At 44.4% G+C, this 19,552-nt stretch overlaps 2 protein-coding genes and 1 pseudogene across 2 annotated transcripts; 2 read left to right on the top strand and 1 right to left on the bottom strand.

Moving 5' to 3' along the window:
• Window positions 1-13,420: 13,420 nt before the first annotated feature.
• On the top strand, window positions 13,421-15,579 carry LOC147973509 (uncharacterized; annotated as a pseudogene).
• A 703-nt stretch (window positions 15,580-16,282) lies between these two features.
• On the top strand, window positions 16,283-16,864 carry LOC147973508 (uncharacterized). Its single transcript, XM_087525025.1, has 2 exons — window positions 16,283-16,303; window positions 16,394-16,864. Exons 1-2 carry the CDS (start codon window positions 16,283-16,285, stop codon window positions 16,862-16,864), a joined length of 492 nt encoding a protein of 163 aa, XP_087381151.1.
• A 1,126-nt stretch (window positions 16,865-17,990) lies between these two features.
• LOC147973507 (uncharacterized) lies at window positions 17,991-19,477 on the bottom strand. Its single transcript, XM_087525024.1, has 3 exons — window positions 19,403-19,477; window positions 18,979-19,128; window positions 17,991-18,731 (listed from the first exon to the last, which is right to left on the bottom strand). Exons 1-3 carry the CDS (start codon window positions 19,475-19,477, stop codon window positions 18,147-18,149), a joined length of 810 nt encoding a protein of 269 aa, XP_087381150.1. The 3' UTR covers window positions 17,991-18,146.
• Window positions 19,478-19,552: the final 75 nt, after the last annotated feature.

Raw genomic sequence — 19,552 nt, 5'->3', positions numbered from 1 at the left:
TCTTCAATATGAATATCTTCATAAACCACCATTGTCTTCAATGTCTTCGTACATTTTTAGGGGTCATCTCTGGTAATAAAACCGAATCAATGAGGGACTTCTACCTGTGTTTTCCTGCAATTCTCACAAACACGTTAGTCCCTCAACTAGGTTTGTCGTCAATACTCCAAAACCAACTAGGGGTGGCACTAGATGCACTTACAATCTCCCCCTTTTTGGTGATTGATGACAAACTAGTTGAAGTTTTCAACGGGGAACATAATTTGTGAGATAGTAAAGGAATTTGTCTTCATAAGTTGCAAGGGCTCCCCCTGAAGATGTGCATATAAGTAATTTGCCTTTTGAATGCAAATGCACATGGCAGGTTGTACTTGTGGAGATCCACTTCAACTTATGATGACAATCCACTATGCATGTGAAAGTATATGAAGATAATGACATGCATAATGGAAAATGGACGTCTGCAGTAAGAGATGAGTGCGGAATTTATCGTCGCACATGCGGAATTTATCTTCGCATAACGGAGTGACAAACAGGTAGCAGACGGCCATCAAGGCTAAGTGTTACAACTCAAGGAAGCAAATGTAGCAAAAACGGGAGTTGTAAGCACGAAGCAAAAATGTAGCAAAATATTAAGGCACCCGCCCAAGTGACCCGCTTGAAGACTATAAACATCATGCTTCTCCCCCTTTTGTCAGTGATGACCAAAAAGGTTTGAAGACATAGAGTTTTCTACGCGTTCCCAGGCGCAGCAGGATCGGTGGAGTTGTTTGGTGGCGGTGCAGATTCGACGTGTGTTGAAGCAGGTGGAGATGATGTCGCGTCGTCGTCTTCTTCAATAATCCGGGCAGACACGGTGGCAGCAGAAGAAGAGAATTCTGACTCTTCAAGGGATGGTGTGCTTCGCATCACAGCTCTTCTTGGAGGCGTGGAGTCAAATTGGAATCTCTCTCTGAAGCCATCCTCTTGCAGTTCAGCTTCATTGCTCATCATGGTGAGGCCTTTCCAAGTGCGGCAACAGGTCTCGTGTGCGACAAACGCATTCTTGGTTGCCAGATTTCTGATGCGATTGACGTCTTGCATGATGCGTCTCATCTGCCGTTTGAGCCAGTCGTGATGCCTATCTTGCTTTTGGTGAAGAGCCACAAGAAGCTCTCGGTCATTGAGTGCTCGAACGCGCTTCTTGGGTCTCTTGGCAGCTGTGCTGTCAGTGGCTTCAGTTGATGCAGGGGCACGTGTGGTGCCAGCCATTGGATACACTCGGGAGAGAGCTTCAACACCTTCAATATTTTGAGTGAAGCTCTGGTGTTCTGCATTTTGAAGACTTAATGGTTGCTTGCCAGGCTCTGGATATATTGCTTCAGCAGATGTGTCCACATCTGGCAAAAATATCCTATGGTTGCGGGCTGAGGGTTGATAGGAGATTGCAGAGTGAAGCTTGATCAGCCTCATAACCCAAGGAGCATAGAACTTTAATCCAAACAGTTCTGAGGCAGATGCTGCAAAGTGACGGATGAAGAGATCATGTGCATTGAAGCATTTGCCATGAAGAATGCAGAAGATGAGAGTCTTCATTGCACCATCAATTGTTGCATATCGAGAGTGTCCCTTTACAGGCCATAGAGTCCGCCTTATGATGTGATATATTGTTCTGGGCAGGTACTCTAAGTCTTCAACGAAGAACCTAGTTGGATAGGGTGCATTAGGAGGCAGTGGCTTCATTATTGAGAGCATCTGACTCATATCTGGCTCAGGACGCTGAAATATGCTCTCAATTGCTTCAGCATGGAGTTGGCACCCTTCTTCAAAGAATTCGCCAGGAGTGGGAAGGCCGGTAAGCTCAATTAGGTCGAAAGCATTGGCTTCATGATGGATATTGCCTGTCATCCACTCCAGAATCCATGTCTTCAGATCTCTGTTATAGCCTTTGATATGCAAAGTGGCATAGAACTGGAGCAGAAGCTCTTCGTTCCAGTGCTCTTCATCAGTGATAAATGGCAGCAAACCCACTTGCTTGAAGCAATCCAGTGCTTCTTCCAGACCAGGCAGACCAGCAACAGCTTCAACCTCAAGGCGCTTGTGAGGAAAGATGCGGCCTTGGTTGTATAGGATGCATGAATAATAGCTGCGCTGTTGATGGCTCCAGAACCTATCTGATACAATCCGTTCCCTTGAATAAGGGTTCTTGGAGCGGTCGAAAAACGTGTTATCTGCCCTGAAGCCGTTGATGTTGAAGGAACCAGGAGCTGATGCAGGACCTGGGAACCTTGGCAGTCGTGGGATCGGCTTCTGGACCTGGGGTCTGTACGCAATATGATAGTTGAATTGTGGTCCGGCAGCAGACTCAGGCACAGAATGTTCAGGAGCAGTAGCTTCATTGTCTTCTGAAGCTATTGTTGGGTTGGGCTCCACATTTGCTTCGGCGTTGTTTGTGGCAGCCTTAACATTTGCAGACTCAGGCACGTTCTCCTGGAGAACTGCTTCTTGTTGGTGTGGAGGAGTTGGAGCTTGTGGTATCTCTGCATGCTCTTCGGCTGATGCAGCCGGAATGTCGTCAGCAGCCTGAGCCCTTGGCCCTTTGCGAAGCCTACGAAATGTAGGCGCCGGTGGAGTTGTAGTGGGTTGGGGCTCATCTTCCTCCTGTGGGCGATCTGCCCACGATGCATCTTGTGTGATTGGCGTCAATGGACGACCAATACTGATCAGTTCGCTTGTCTCAAGCTGAGGAAGGGCTGCATCACCTTGCACATTGTCTTGGAGACCAATGTCTTCAGCAGCGTTGGGTTCGTCTGCTGGAATGTCTTCAGCGTTGGGTTCATGCACAGTCAGCTGACGATCTGCGTCAGGATAGCGGACGGAGAGGGGTTCAACTGTCAAGGGCTCTGTGGGAGCAGCCCGAGATTTCTTGGTCTTGCGCTTCTTGATGATGGGTTCAGAAGGAGAGGCTTCAGAATGTTTTCTCTTCTTAGCTTCAGCCTCTGCAGTCCGTGTCTTCTTGTGCTGTGAGGCGGTTGATCGACTCTTTGGCTTCGAGCCAGTCGTTGCAGCGGGGAAGACAATCGGAGCAGTTTCTGACCTTGGCGCTTCAGGTTCAGGCACAGCATCCTTCTTTTTTCTTCTTCGCGGCCATCCTGGGGTCAATGCCGGGACGCCCAAGTGCCTTGCGTTTCTCTGCCTCATTGTAGGCCTGCACGCAGTGATCAGCCAAAGTCTTCATGCGCTCTCGCGAGCCTTGAGCTTCAGCACGCGTCTTCAGAAAGTTCTCTTTCAGCTCGTGCAACATGATCTTGAAGTTTTTCACTTCTTGCACGCTGAGCTTGGCCACGTGCTTCTTGAACTGAGCCTTTTCATAATCAATTTTCTGCTTCAGTTCTACAATTCGCTGGGCTATTGCAAGTTCTGAAGCAATTGCACCTTGAAAGGCAAAGCTGAGGCCTATTGGTAGCTGCAGATCATCGAAGCTTATGTCTGGTGTGTCAAACCATTCATCAATGAAGCTGTGGATGACGGCGACATCAAACAGAGGCAGATTGTTGAAGATTTCAGCCTCCTCCTTGCTCTTGATGAGCTGCTCAAGTGCGTCATCTCCAAGATCCTCATCGCTTGAGAGATCAATGTTTTCACAGCGCAGAACGGCAGCAGCTGTGAGCTCTTTGCCTGTGTGTGGCTGAGGCTTCTTGGCTTCTTGGGGCTTGGACACTCGTGATAAGCCTTCTGACTGCATACTGGCTTCAGGAGGTGCAGTTGCTAAAGGCTTCACTCTTGCGATCTTGGGAGAAGCGGCTGGCTTTGAAGCTTTTGGCTTCTTCTGCTTCGGCTTTGGCGCAGCAGGGGCGTCATCTGACTCGGTATCTGCTGGAGGGTCATTCACAGCAGTCCCTTGGACTAGGATGCGAGTGATGAGGCCTGCAAGATTGGCATACGGCCCGATGGTATTGGGATCGGCGTCGCGTGTGCCATCTGCCCTTGGTGAGGAGGGACCAGGGTTGAAGTCAAGCCCAAATTTCTTCTTATTTATCTTCGCTGATTGTTATGCAAACTGAAAGTTGCGCTTGAAGAGATTATCATCGCGGCACCAGAGAAGTGATGACGGATGTGCTTCAGCTAGCTTTGGTCCTCTCACCATGCATGGATAGAAGCCTTGAGCAATAGCTTCGACTCTGGACCTGGGTACGAGATTTTTGTATAGTACGTCTCCCCACGGTCTCTTGATGGCGCACTTCTCCGCATATTCCTGAGTGATGAAGCGGTAGTGGAACCATTGCTCTGCCCAATATCTTCGAATCCATTGGATTCGTGTCTTGCGCTGACCATAGCTTTCTTCAGGATCAGTTTTGTACATCTCTGCCAATTCATCAGGTAGATCTTTGGACGTTTCACCACGTCGCTGTCTGCCTCCCTTCCTTGCTGCTGTTTCTGAAGCCATGAATAACTTGGAAGGCTTCAAGATGTTCAAAGGCTTCAAAGGCTTCCTTTTGCAAGAACTGGCTTCAGGAGAGTTGATGTGATGCTGCAAGTACTCTGCAAATGAATGCAGACTATGAGAACCAAAGGATTCTCCCACGGACATGTACCTGTGACAGCATTAAGGTGCGAGGGAAGGGGAAGAGGTCATATGCATTCTCAGAAGATTTTGAAGATAAATTGGTTTAGAAGACATAGACCTCATTGTGCGAAGACATTCACTCACAGATAAGAAGTTGGTTCCAGATTTGTACGAACCCACAGATCAGTACAAGTGAGGAATCTAACTACCTTATGAAGCACAAGTGAATATACTAGGCATGTCATGAGATGTAGCGAGATAACTAACTGATGTGAAGAGAAACTCCTTATGGCAGAAAGTGACTGAACTATGGGATCAAAAGAGGCTGTAAAAAGAGGTTTTATTTACCACACTTGGAACTACTAGACGAAGTGAGAGTTGAGGTCGAGCAGTTCGATCCTCCGTGCCCTAACTTGGCGACGGAAGACACCTACGGCGACGGCGGAGAGAGCGATGTCCGCTGTCGGCGTGAAAACGGCGTCGGAGAGGTTGCGGCAGTGAAGCGCTTCGTCGCCGGCGTCGTCGAGTGCTAGCAGTGGCGCTAGGGTTTGTGCGAGGGTGGAAGAAGGAGATAATGACCGCAGTGAATCGTGTATTTATAGGGATAGAGGCGGCACTGCGCTATTACGTAGGTACCCCTGGCGGTTCGCATTTGAGGCACGCGTGGCCAGTTAGAGGAAGATTGGGATTTGTTCCACGTCCCACGCACGCCTAAATTGTCGGGCGGTCGTTCCTGCTTCTCCGGATATTATGTGGAGGACTGAGCATTAAAAACGGACTTTTATGGTTGTCACTATGTCTTCAGCTGACAAGGACACAGTGAAGACATTTGACAGTTTCAACAGAATGCATATGACTTGGAGAGATAGAGTTTGAGATAGAAAGCATAGAGAGGTTAGGGTCCGATCACATTCACTTAGTTCAAAAGATTCAACCCAGAAGACATAGCTATAAGTGAATGCTGTAGAGGACAGAACATCAGTACATATATATCCATTTAATCAACGCAGTGAAGATAATTATGAAGACATATTGAGAATGAAGCCAAACCAAATGTGAAGACATTGAGAGGTAACGCCATGAGAGAAACACTTCAAAATGGAACGTTTGGTGGTGGCGTTACCCACCGTATAGGAAGTATTAGACCCAGACACGGCGCACAATTATCGTGGCGCTCCGAAGTCAAATTCCACATTAATGTATTCACACTTAGAATGTATGTCTTCATTGTTTGAAGATATACGCTACTTCGTGTGTTGCACATCTAAGTCATCAATATGCTTAAGTGTTAGGATGTGTGCCTGATCACAGGACATTTGAGGATTCCAAGATATTTAGCTCACACCGTAACTTGCAAAATCTCTTCTCATCCAAGGGCTTGGTGAAGATATCTGCCAATTGCTCTTCAGTGTTGACGTGTATGATATCAATGTCTTCCTTCACAACATGATCTCTGAGAAAGTGATGACGAATTTCAATGTGCTTTGTCTTCGAGTGCTGAACTGGGTTGTTGGCAATTTTGATGGCGCTTTCGTTGTCGTAGTAAAGTGGCACTTGCTTCAGATGAATGCCATAATCCTTGAGTGTTTGCTTCATCCACAGAAGCTGAGCGCAGCAAGATCCAGCAGCAATGTATTCAGATTCAGCAGTGGAGAGTGATACACAGTTCTGCTTCTTTGAAGACCAACATACAAGTGATCGTCCCAGAAAGTGACATGTGCCTGATGTAGACTTGCGATCAACCTTGTCACCAGCATAATCAGCATCCGAAAATCCAACCAAATCAAACTCTGAGCCCTTTGGATACCATAATCCTAGAGTTGGGGTGTGAGCCAAATATCGAAGAATTCGCTTCACAGCTAAGTGATGCGACTCCTTTGGTGTCGCTTGAAATCGAGCACACATGCAAACACTAAGCATGATATCTGGCCTAGATGCACATAAATAAAGCAAAGACCCAATCATGGAGCGGTATACCTTTTGATCGAACTCTTTACCATTGTCGTCGGGACCCAGATGATGCTTGGCTGGCATTGGTGTTGTGAAGCCTTTGCAGTCTTGCATACCGAACTTCTTCAGGCACTCTTTAAGATATTTCTCTTGAGATATGAAGATGCCGTTGCGTTGTTGCCGTATTTGAAGACCGAGGAAGAACTTCAGCTCCCCCATCATGGACATCTGATATTGCTCTTGCATCATGTATCCAAACTCTTCACTATACTTTTGATTGGTGCAGCCGAAGATAATGTCATCCACATATATTTGGCACACAAACAGTTCACCATCATATGTCTTCGTGAAAAGAGTGGGATCCAGGGAACCAGGTATGAAGCCTTTGCTTTTCAGAAAGTACTTGAGTGTATCATACCAGGCCCTAGGGGCTTGTTTGAGGCCATACAGTGCCTTGTTGAGCTTATATACCATATCAGGATGTTTTGGATTTTCAAAGCCAGGTGGTTGTGCAACATACACTTCTTCTTCAATCTTGCCATTGAGAAAGGCACTTTTCACATCCATCTGATAGAGAAGTATGTTATGATGATTTGCATAGGCCAGCAGTATGCGTATGGCTTCAAGCCTAGCCACAGGAGCAAATGTTTCATCGAAGTCAATGCCCTCCACTTGAGTATATCCTTGAGCAACGAGACGAGCTTTGTTTCTGACAACTTGACCATGCTCATCTTGCTTGTTGCGGTATATCCATTTGGTGCCTATTATGTTGTGCTTCCGTGGATCAGGACGCTTAACCAGTTCCCATACATTATTCAGCTCAAACTGTTGAAGCTCTTCTTGCATAGCTTGAATCCATTCAGGTTCCATGAAGGCTTCTTCAACTTTCTTGGGTTCTGATATTGAGACGAATGCGAAATGCCCACAGAAGTTTGTTAGCTGAGTTGCCCTTGCACGAGTGAGTGGACCAGGTGCATTGATGCTGTCAAGTATTTTGTCAATTTGTACTTCATTTGCAACACGAGGATGTATAGGGCGAAGACTTTGCTCTTGTTGATCTATGTTGTCATTTGGAGGTATATCTTCAGGCTGAGCATTGTCTTCATGTGGATCAGGTGCTGAGATGATAAGTTCTTCTTCAGGATGAGCTTCAGAAGGTACAATTTCTCCAGTTCCCATAAGCTTGATTGATTCATTTGCTGGAACTTCATCTAGCACATTTGGCAATTGCTCTCTTTGTGATCCATTGGTTTCATCAAATCGCACATCCACTGTTTCAACCACTTTGTAGTGAAAGAGATTGAAGACTCTATAGGAGTGCGAATCCTTTCCATATCCAAGCATGAAGCCTTCATGTGCTTTTGGTGCAAACTTTGAGGTGTGGTGTGGGTCCTTGATCCAGCATTTTGCGCCAAATACTCTGAAGTAACTGACATTTGGCTTCTTGCCAGTTAGGAGCTCATAAGATGTCTTGTTCAGAAGCTTGTGAAGATAAACACGATTGATTGTATGGCATGCAGTATCAATGGCTTCAGTCCAGAATTTTCTTGGAGTCTTGTATTCATCTAGCATTGTTCTGGCCATCTCAATGAGTGTTCTGTTCTTGCGTTCGACGACGCCATTCTGCTGTGGCGTGTATGGAGCTGAGAATTCATGTGTGATCCCCAAGGTATCCAGATATGTATCAAGGCCAGTGTTCTTGAATTCAGTGCCATTGTCACTTCTGATGTGCTTTATCTTGGCGCCAAAATTGTTCATAGCTCGATTTGCGAAGCGTCTGAAGACATCCTGCAGTTCAGTCTTGTAAAGGATTATGTGCACCCAAGTATATCTAGAATAATCATCAACAATTACGAAGCCATAGAGGCAAGCAGAAGTAGTAAAAGTTGAGTAGTGAGTGGGACCGAAAAGATCCATGTGAAGCAGTTCGAAAGGTTGAGTAGTGGTCATGATTGTCTTCGAAGGATGTTTTGCCCTTGTCATCTTCCCTGCTTCACAGGCACCGCATAAGTGATCTTTCTTGAACTTGACGCCCTCGATGCCTATGACGTGCTTTTTCTTCGCAAGGGTGTGGAGGTTCCTCATGCCAGCATGCCCAAGCCTTCGATGCCAAAGCCAGCATTCTGAAGCTTTTGCAAGAAGACATACTGCAAGTTGTGGTCCTGCTGAGAAATCTACCACATACAAATCACCTTTCCTATACCCTTCAAACACTAGAGATTTGTCAGATTCCATTAGCACCAGGCAGCGATATTTGCCAAACATTACAATCATATTCAAATCGCAAAGCATTGAGACAGACATTAAGTTGAAGCCAAGGGATTCAACAAGCATGACTTTATCCATGTGTTGATCCCTTGAGATTGCAACTCTACCTAGACCCAATACCTTACTTTTATCAGTGTCAGCAAATGTAATGTGGCTCTTGTCGGATGGACGTAAAGTTGAGTCCATGAGAAGGCTTCTTTTGCCAGTCATGTGATTTGTACACCCACTGTCAATAATCCATTCTGAAGACTTTGAAGTCACTGGTGTCGTACCCTACAGTGCAGTTAGGGGGATAGGCTTCACGAAGGGTATTGTGAAGCATAAACATTTGACGAACCAGTGGATTATGAAAACTTAGATCCAGATTAGGACTAATAGGGAGAGTAGCATGCGATTCAGGAACGAAGTGCATAATGATGCCATTTGGGCAGTTTACCTTGCGTCCCACAAGATTTTTATGGTCCCCAACAATATCATCAGAAGATTTTGTTTTTGTGCTGGAGACCTTTCCCTGCAAAAGAGAGTTAAGCTTTCTTAACCACCCACATCTTCAAGGGTGGCTTAGAAGCTATAAGTCTAAGTGCAGCATCTGAGAATTTTGGCTTTGAAGCCTTAGCAAACAGTCTAGCAGGGGGACAATAATACTCATAGGCATAGGCAGAATAATTTTTGGTCATATGAACATGACGGTTCGATGAACCGCTCTCATATTCATATGCCTGAGTATGGTTTCCCTGCAAAACATTTGCGTTAGTGTGACTCAGGTGAGTCCTCTATCTGTATGAAGCCTTTGGACCGAGGTTTGTCTTCTTCAAGTGAGGTGTCATGAAGACATTCACAGGAAGATTTTCCAGACATGTTTTCGGAACCCAGATCTTCTTTATAGGCGGTCCATTCCTGCAGTTAGTACCAATGTACCTGGCAAACACTTCACCATTCTGATTCTTAAACAGTTTATAGTTTGCATCAAAGGATTCATCAATGATAATAGGGATAGCACAAGTGAAGCCAGATAAATTGGATGGATCTGCTGAAAGTTCCTTTGCAGCAACCCATGTGGTTTTGGGGTACTGCTCAGGTTTCCAGTAAGAGCCATCTGCATTAATTTTCCTCACGAACCCAACACCCTCTTTCCTAGGGTTTCGGTTCAGAATCTGCTTCTTAAGGACATCACATAGTGTCTGATGCCCTTTCAGACTTTTGTACATTCCTGTTTCAAGCAATGTCTTCAACCTAGCATTCTCATCAGCAATAGCAGTGGTATCCTCAGGAGAGGGGTTAGTTACCACGTTAACAGTTGAAGATATTGCAACAGTAGTAGCAGTGGAACATTCAGCAACAGAATTAGCATTATCACGCTCAATGCATTTAAGACATGGTGGTTCAAATCCTTCCTGAGCGGGGCTGATCTGTTCGGAGCGAAGTGATTCATTTTCCTTTTGAAGATCTTCATGATCCGCTCTCAACTTCTCAAGATCTTGCTTCTTTTGAAGATAATCATAGGAGAGCTTTTCATGAGTAGTTGAGAGAGTCTCAAGATGATCTTCAAGTTCCTGATACTTAACGTGAAGATTTTTTATGTCTTCAATTAAGGATTCAGAACGAGTCATTTCGGCACCCAACAGATTATCGCTTCTGTCTAACAGTTTTTGAATATGTTCCATGGCTTTCTGTTGTTCAGTTGCAATTTTAGCAAGTGTTCTGTAGCTAGGTTTTGAATCACATTCAGAGTCATTGTCACTAGATGTTTCATAGTGAGTAGTGCGTGTGTTTACCTTGGCACCGCGTGCCATGAAGCAGTAGGTAGGAGTGGAGTCGTTCTTGTCATTTGCGTCGGTGTCGGTGTTGCAGTCATTGTCTTCAGTGTTGAAGATGGACTTGGCGACGTATGCTTTAGCCAGACTCGCAATGCCAGAATCAGACTCCTCCTCAGACTCCACCTCTGCCTCCTCAGATGCGGACTTCTCCTCTGAATCCATCTCCTTGCCAACAAACGCACGTGCCTTGCCAGATGAGCTCTTCTTGTGTGATGAAGACTTTGATGAAGACTTGGAAGAAGACTTTGAGTATTTCTTCTTTTTCTTGTCGTCAGAATCATATTCTTTGCTCTTCTTCCTTCTGTTCTCATTGTCCCACTGTGGACACTCAGAAATGAAGTGTCCAGTTTTCTTGCACTTGTGACATGTTTTCTTCTTGTAGTCATGAGCAGAAACTTCATCATTCCTTGAGCTTGATCGTGAAGATTTTCTGAAGCCTTTCTTCTTGGTGAATTTTTGGAACTTCTTCACTAGCATTGCAAGTTCTCTTCCAATGTCTTCAGGATTATCAGAACTGCAGTCAGATTCTTCTTCAGATGAGGAGACAGCTTTTGCCTTCAAAGCACGAGTTCGCCCATAGTTTGGACCGTAGATATCTCTTTTCTCAGAAAGCTGAAACTCATGTGTGTTGAGCCTCTCAAGTATGTCAGACGGATCGAGTGTCTTGAAATCAGGACGTTCTTGAATCATCAGGGCTAGGATGTCAAACGAACTATCAAGTGATCTCAGCAGCGTCTTGACGATTTCATGTTTGGTGATCTCAGTGGCGCCGAGGGCTTGAAGCTCATTTGTGATGTCAGTGAGCCGGTCAAATGTGTGCTGGACATTCTCATTGTCATTTCGCTTGAAGCGGTTGAAGAGGTTGCGAAGAACACTGATTCTTTGATCTCTCTGGGTTGAGATGCCTTCATTGACCTTGGAGAGCCAGTCCCAGACTAGCTTTGATGTCTTCAAGGCACTCACACGGCCATACTGTCCTTTGGTCAGATGACCAGGGATGATATTCTTGGCAGTAGAATCCAGTTGAATGAACTTCTTGACATCAGCAGCAGTGACACCTTCTCCAGCCTTGGGAACGCCGTTTTCGACGACATACCATAGGTCGACGTCAATGGCTTCAAGATGCATGCGCATCTTATTCTTCCAGTAGGGATATTCAGTTCCATCGAAGACGGGGCAAGCAGCGGAGACTTTGATTATCCCTGCAGTCGACATAGCTAAAACTCCAGGTGGTTAAACCGAATCACACAGAACAAGGGAGCACCTTGCTCTGATACCAATTGAAAGTGCGTTATATCAACTAGAGGGGGGTGAATAGGCGATTTTTATGAAAATCTTCAAAACGTGAGAGTTATGAAGACAAACAGTGAAGATTATGCCTATTACTGTGCAGCGGAAGTTAGATTACACTAGGCCAGCCATGGTCATGTATTCAATAGAGTGAAAGCGTAATGACAAACAGCTTCAGTGTAATAAGGATCAGGTAGGAAGAAGTTATGAAGCCAAACAGATCATACATTCATGTTGTGAAGACAAAAGATAAAGCAAGCATGCAATGGCTTCACAATGAATAACTGTAAGTAAAAGGAAGTGAAGATGAAACCAGTGACACGTTGAAGACAATGATTTATTGGACCAGTTCCAGTTGCTGTGACAACTGTACGTCTGGTTGGAGCGGCTAGGTATTTAAACCAAAGGACACACAGTCCCGGACACCCAGTCAAGGACACTTAGTCCAAGACACCCAGTCCTCACCGTTTTCTCCTTGAGCTAAGGTCACACAGACCTCGCGCAATCACTCAGGTAAGTCTTCAAGGTAGACTCCCAAACCTTCACAGACTTCGTTCACTGGCAATCCACAATTTCTCTTGGATGCTCAGAACGCGACGCCTAACCGTCTGGAGGATGCACAGTCCTCAAGTGTAATAAGTCTTCAGATCACACAGACAAGAAGACTTAAGTGATGCCCAATTTACTCTGGCTCTGGGTGGTTAGGGCTTTTCTCCTCACTAGGAATTTTTCTTTCAAAGGCTTCGAGGTGGGTTGCTCTCAAACGACAAAAGTCGTGCGCTGAAATCTGAGCAGCCAACCGTTTATGGTTGTGGGGGGTGGACTATTTATAGCCACTTGGCAACCCGACCTGATCTGTCCGAAATGACCCTGGGTCACTAAGGAACTGACACGTGTACCAACGGTCGAATTTTGAACTCACACGGCAACTTTACTTGGGCTACAAGTGAAGCTGACTTGTCTGACTCTGGACAAGATTTTCTCTCAAAGTCTTCGCTTGAAGACATAGGATTTGAATTAGGCATCACTTTAGTCATTCTGACTGGTTCTCTTGGACCCCACTTAACAGTACGGTGATTCCTATGACACAACATAAATGAAATAAAACTACGAAGGATCTAAGTCTTCGAGTTCCATAAGCTTCATAGGGAGTCTTCTCATGTCATTGTCTTCAATATGAATATCTTCATAAACCACCATTGTCTTCAATGTCTTCGTACATTTTTAGGGGTCATCTCTGGTAATAAAACCGAATCAATGAGGGACTTCTACATGTGTTTTCCTGCAATTCTCACAAACACGTTAGTCCCTCAACTAGGTTTGTCGTCAATACTCCAAAACCAACTAGGGGTGGCACTAGATGCACTTACATTAAGTCAGTGTAGAAGAAAGTGCATTTGGTTAGTTCATTTGGTCAGTGCATTCACTGTAATTAGAAGAAAGTTCAGTAATGTTCAGTGACTTGAAAAATGGTTGTTTGTCAATTTAATCTTACAGCTTAGATGAAGAGATTTGGGACTTGAAGCTACATTTCCAAGGAATAGATAATATGGAGAAAAAGTATTCAGTTTCCTCAGATATCAGTTATCTGACCATATTAGCATTGGTTGAGTTGGAGGGCTATGGCATGAATGCATTTCTGACATATGTAAAGGAAGAGGGAAAGGGGCTGGAGGGTGTGGAGGCCCTGGATAGTGAGGAGGCATTAGAGGAAATGCTTGACTTATTTGTTGATAATAAGGTACTGAACATCAGTGTCAGAAAAGCTACTGATCCAAGCCCAGCAGATGAGGAACAGATCCCCATTGATCATGTTGGTGATCCTGTTGTTTACAGAGTTTCACAAGAAGGTGTTCTGTACCCTGACTCTAATGCTAGTTTGCCAGCTTTAACCCCTGATGAGCCCTACATGAACACACAGCAAAGCAGCAATTTTAACAAAGGGAAAAAAGTTGTGGAAGAAGAAGATGTAGAAGAAGAAGCAGATAAAGAAGAAGAAGAAGATGTACCAGAGGAAGAAGATGAAGTTGAAGATGACAAATCATCTTCAGATTTTGAGTTCTTTAGGGGTGATTACAGAGGGGAGAAAATTTCTTACAAAGCTTGGTGTATGGGTGAAGATGAGGCTGGCACTGATACTGCAGAGCACTTTTGTGCAGCTAACTCAGAACCTTCTGAGTTTTGGGAGGAAGAACCAGTTGTTTCTGAAGATGAAGTAGTAGAGGATCCTGCTGTAACTACAAAAGCAGCCAAAAAGCTTAAGCCAGTTAGAAAACCTGGCCCAGCTAGCAAGTCTCACAGTGAGCCTGAGCACATCAAGTTTGAAGATTATGTCCCTGAAGCTGATGAGTAATGTTTTCCAGGTGATTTTGGCATAAGTGATGAAGATGATGCACCAAGGCTTCCATCTGGAAGGAAGAGTAGGAAGAAGCAGAAGAAGGAGAGGATATGGTATGATCCATCAAGGCCTGATGCACATGAGCAGTTTGCAATGCATTTATGCTTTGAAAATGTAGTTGAGTTCAGAGAAGCACTTAGAAATTTTCATGTGAGGACTCTTAGGAATTTTGAGTATCACAGAAATGAACCAACTAGGGTTATTGCTTGGTGCTCTGACAGAAAACATGGTTGTGAGTTTTACATAGTTGCCTCCAAGATAGCTCATGAGGCAACTTTCAGTATCAAGAAGATGAACCTGGATCACACTTGTGGAGCAAGTGGAGAGAACACAAAGGTGACAGTCAATTGGATTGCTAAGGTTTGTGAGGATACAGTCAGATCCAACCCTGGAGCTGGTGTTGACACAATTATGTCATACACAAAGAAGAAATTTGGTGTGCATGTGCCTAAAAGCTTGGCATATAGGGCAAGGAAGCAAGCAGTTGAGGTTGTGCAAGGAGATCACAAACTCCAGTATCACAGAATAAGGGACTACCTGCAGTGTGTGCTAGATACTAACCCTGGCAGTAGGTGCATAGTAACAACACATGAGGACCCACTTAACCCAACTCCTACCCCAAGGTTTCACTATATGTTTTACTGCTTGTTTGCATGCAAGGAGGGTTTTCTGAATGGATGCAGGCCATTTATAGGTAAGTATTCAGAAATTTATATGCTTTTTAAACATTGATGTACTTAGGCACTCATGTTATCATGTTAGCAGGTCTGGATGGTTGCTTCATCAAGCTAAGCACTGGTCAGCAGATATTGGGAGCTACAGGGAGGGATGGCAACAATAACATCTTCCCAATAGCTTTTGGTGTTGTTGATAAGGAAGAGACAGGCAGTTGGACATGGTTTCTCACACAGTTGAGAACAGTCATTGGAACTGACAATAAGTTTGGCAAATACACAATTATGTCTGACAGGCAGAAGGTATTGTTCTAAACCTAGTCTTTACATTTGCCTTTACATTTGCCATGAGTAAATTGTTATTCAGTAGATGAGTAACACTTAAGATTACCTTACATTGAACAGGGATTGTTGAATGCAATAGATGATGTATTCCCTGACTCTCCACAAAGGTTTTGTCTTAGACATATTTATGCCAATTTCCAATCTGCTGGTTTCAGAGGAGAGGAACTTAAGAAACATTTAGATCAGGCTGCCTATTCCTTTACCAAACATGAACATGATTTAGGCATGGAGAATTTGAAAAAAAGAAAGTTTAGAAGCTTGGCAGTGGTTGTCACAGATACCAGAGCATAACTGGGCTAGGTATAAAATGGACACTGTGTGCAAAACAGACCTGGTAGTAAACAACCTTAGTGAGGTTTTCAATAGAATGATATTGGATGTTAGGAACAAGCCAATCAGGACTATGTTAGAGGGCATAAGAATAAAGCTGATGATTAAGTTTTAGAAGATTAGAGAGAAGATAGAGACATGCAGATGGGAAATCACACCTACTTATTCAGAGATTTTAGAAGAGGGGAAGAAGTGGGCTAAATATTGTGAAGCATACATGGCAGGGCTAGGGATATGGCAGGTCACAAGTAGCTCTGAAAACACATATTGTGTTAATTTGAACAATGAGACCTGTGACTGTAGGAGGTGGGACATGACAGCTATCCCCTGCAGTCATGCCATTGCTGCAATGCAGAAAGTGAAGATACACCCTGAAGACTATGTTTCTGCTTTTTTCAAGAAACCCATGTATTGTGAAACATATAAGCACATAATATTCCCTGTGCCAGGTCCTGACCATTGGCCTCATACACCTGGTGATGATATTTCTCCCCTTGTGTTTAGAGAAAAGAAAGGTAAAAAACAAACTACCAGGAGGAAAGGCATGTTTGAGGTGCCAGCTAAAAAGGATACTTCTAGGATTGGTACAGTGACATGCAGCAACTGCAAGAAGCAAGGCCACAGGATCAACAATTGTGGTGTCCCTTTGAAACCTAAGTTCCAGATGAGGCTGAACAAGCACCAAGTATGTCCATTCATTCCATTGTTACATTCATTGCATTGTTACATTCATTTCATTTGTAGAAAAATAGTTCTAACTAATATTGTTGTGTAGGAAAATAGAGCAAACTACTCTGAGGCTGGTTCTTCAATGGCTGCAACTGCACAAAGGCCACCAAGGGTACCTGCTGCCTCTGCACCTGCACCAACTCCTCCTCCAACAACAACTGAGTCAACACAGACAGCTTCTAGGTCAAGGAAGAGGGCAGCACCAGCTACAACAGCACCACCACCACCTCTCAAGAAGAGCAGGACCAACACCTCTTCTGCAACACTAGTACCACATCCCAAGAAGAAGAACACAACTATTTCTGGCAATGGATCAAGGTCTTCTCCAGCAAAGAACACCAGGTCATCAAGGTCTTCTCCAGCAAAGAACACCAGGTCAGCTGCTGCCAATAGAGCTGGCACTGGATCTTTCATTGCTCCTAGACAATCTGGTACAAGTGATGTGCAGGATGGGTCAAAGAGGGTCAGGAAGCCATCTAATAGGCTGAAAGATTACTCTTATGCAAGTGGTAACTAGCTGAAGTTGTTGAACTCCAAGTGCTTGATACTGTTTGATTTGGTTTGTAATAACATTGCCTCACTAAGTACTTGATACTGCACTGTTTGATTTGGTTTGTAATATGGTACTGTATGTGGATTCTGCACTTGTTTGCAACTTCATTTCATCTGCAACTTTTATCTATATGTGGATTCAACACTTGATATACACCTTACAGATAGAAACATAGATAGAAAGATAGTCTCATAGATAGTCTCATAGATAGTCTCATAGATAGAAAGATATCTATCTGACCAAGTGCACTATATGGTACTGAGAGCACTGACCAAATGCATACATTTATTCAGAAACATCCACATGTTACATAGATAGATCTCTAGATAGATAGATAGTCTCATAGATTACATAGATAGATAGTCTCATAGATTACATCCAAATCTCACAAAAACTACCAAAACTCTCTCTTAAATTGACTTATAGATAGAAAGATAGATAGCTAGATCAGTCATAGCGCTCAAAGAAACGGACCCACTTGGCCCTAGTTGCTGGATGAGGAGCCATGACTGCCCTAATCCTTGCCCACCTAATGATCTCCATGAATGATCTTCCCCTGCCTCCAGTGAAAACCAGCTCTAGTTCTTCATCATTGCACTTCTCCAGTACCTTGTTGGAGAGTCGGCGGTTGAACTCCTCTTGCTGCTCATCCTGGGCCGCCTCTAGGGCCCTCTGCCTGCGCCTCCTCCTCCTCCTCTGTGCAGCTGCTGCTGTCCTAACCTCCACAGCCTCCCCCTCTTCCTCTGTGACATCTCCCATGTCAGGATCCATCTGTAGGGTTTCTTTTGGGTGGCGGCTGGTGGAGTCACTGGGAAAGGGTGGGGGTGGGGAGGGGTTTATATTGAGAGATGGATGGGGGGTTGGGTTTAGTAGGCCTAGGGTTGCATTTGGTCAGAGAGTAGTGGGCCACTAAGCCCAGTTACCCACAGAAATAATATATGTATGCTAACAAATAATATATAAAAGATATAAGATCAAGTTGAACACTTAATAGCATAAAAGATCCACAACTTAGTAGCATAAGAGATCCATTTCCACTACTTAATAGCATAGGTGATCCATTACAACACTTAATACCATAGGTGATCCATTACAACTTAACAACATAGCAAATAAGGTTCTTACACTAGGTTAAACTTCACATTCCCCCAAAATGTACACCCATAATCACTTGAAGTCATGCCAGGCCACATCCTTATATAAAGGCCTTTGGATGTACTTACTTCACCAACATATCACAGCAAGTTCAAGACTCAAGGATGGCCTTGATTTGCTCTAACTTCTCCTTGCTGCCATACCCTTCTTTCAGCAGCTCAGCAACAACAAGCTCAAGCTTTGCCTTCTCCTTCTTAAGAACATCTCTGTCAACTTCAACATTCTTCATAGCCTTCCTGGTGTTCCTGATGATATCAGCTTGGCTCTGCAAAATGCACCTCTGCTCTTTTGCAAGTTTGAGCTTTTCCATCTGCACCTCCAACATGGCTTTCTCCTCTAGCTCCTTCTTCTTCTTCTCAAGTTCTTCCTCCTCCACTTGTTTCTGGTACACCTGCTTGTCCACCCTACCATCCTGCCAATCAAACATCTTGGATACATCATCAACAAGCTTGGTGTACTCAATGCAAAGCTTGTCATTTTCAGTCCTAAGCTTGGCCAACTCCCTTTCATGCTCACTCTTAAGCCTGGCCAACTCCTTCTCAAACTTTTCCTTGTCATGTACCCTTCCAAAGTTCTTCTCATGGAACATCTCCCATAGCTTGCACAAACATCTCTGAAGAACAGTTGGCCAAGGCCCATCAACCCACTCTACAACACCACAATTCACACCATTTTCCTACATTTGTAAATGTGATAAGTTATTACAAAAGGACTAGTACCTTATTTCAATTCCATGATTAACTTGATAAACTTAAGATTTTCTAACTATTAATAACATAAATGAGATATGATAAGTTATTACAATGCCATGATTAAGTTTCCAAAGTGACAAAAAATACATGTGTCTGTCATATCAAACAAACTACTGCATCATATCAAACATCACTGAACATCCATAGCAGAAAACTTAATTGGCATCTAACCTGGACTGGGCAGCCATAGAAACGCCTCCCTGTTATAGGCCCTTCAAAAGCAACACGCTTAATAGGCCTCAGTTGGTGCAGAATGCACTTGGGATGAGCAAGCTCAAGTTGGCCACAGAAAAGGGGCTCCACAGTGGTGTCTGGTTCCTCCTACAACCATAATAACCAACAAACACTGGTTTCAATCTGCACTCAATACCAGAATCAACTTGCACTGTTCATTAAATCTCCAAATCAGCATGAACCCTAACACTGTACAGAGATGAACCCTAGGTTACCTCAATCCTACAATCAAACCCCACCCTCACTAATCAGAACAGTATCACACACACAACAACAACACTACACTAAGCAACATCCATGGCTGAAGCCTAAGCTACTAGCACCTAACCCTAACCCTAACCCTAGGTGGCAAAGAACTTACCATAAGTCCCATGTCCATGCTGACAACCTCGCACTCCTCCTCCGAGCTGGTTTCCTCGTCGTTACAGGAAGGCATTGCGGCAAGGAGGTCGACGGCCACCGGCCTCGAAGACGGCGCGCAGCGGCGAGCTCGTACTGGAGCAGGGGACTG

Source organism: Triticum urartu, chromosome 5A (genome assembly GCF_056163025.1).
Source record: "Triticum urartu cultivar PI428250 chromosome 5A, HENAU_Tu73, whole genome shotgun sequence".
NCBI lineage: Eukaryota > Viridiplantae > Streptophyta > Magnoliopsida > Poales > Poaceae > Triticum > Triticum urartu.
Note: the sequence above shows the minus strand (reverse complement) of the source record. Positions and strands in the feature narration are given on the sequence as shown.

Excerpts from the sequence above, each read along its gene's own strand:
- LOC147973508 (XM_087525025.1), top strand. The coding sequence starts at position 16,283 with ATGAGGCTGAACAAGCACCAA. Across the intron at positions 16,304-16,393 it reads TGAGGCTGAACAAGCACCAA|GAAAATAGAGCAAACTACTC; the intron begins GTATGTCCATTC and ends ATTGTTGTGTAG.
- LOC147973507 (XM_087525024.1), bottom strand. The coding sequence starts at position 19,477 with ATGCCTTCCTGTAACGACGAGGAAACCAGCTCGGAGGAGGAGTGCGAG. Across the intron at positions 19,129-19,402 it reads GCATGGACATGGGACTTATG|GAGGAACCAGACACCACTGT; the intron begins GTAAGTTCTTTG and ends TTATGGTTGTAG. Across the intron at positions 18,732-18,978 it reads TCTATGGCTGCCCAGTCCAG|GAAAATGGTGTGAATTGTGG; the intron begins GTTAGATGCCAA and ends TTACAAATGTAG.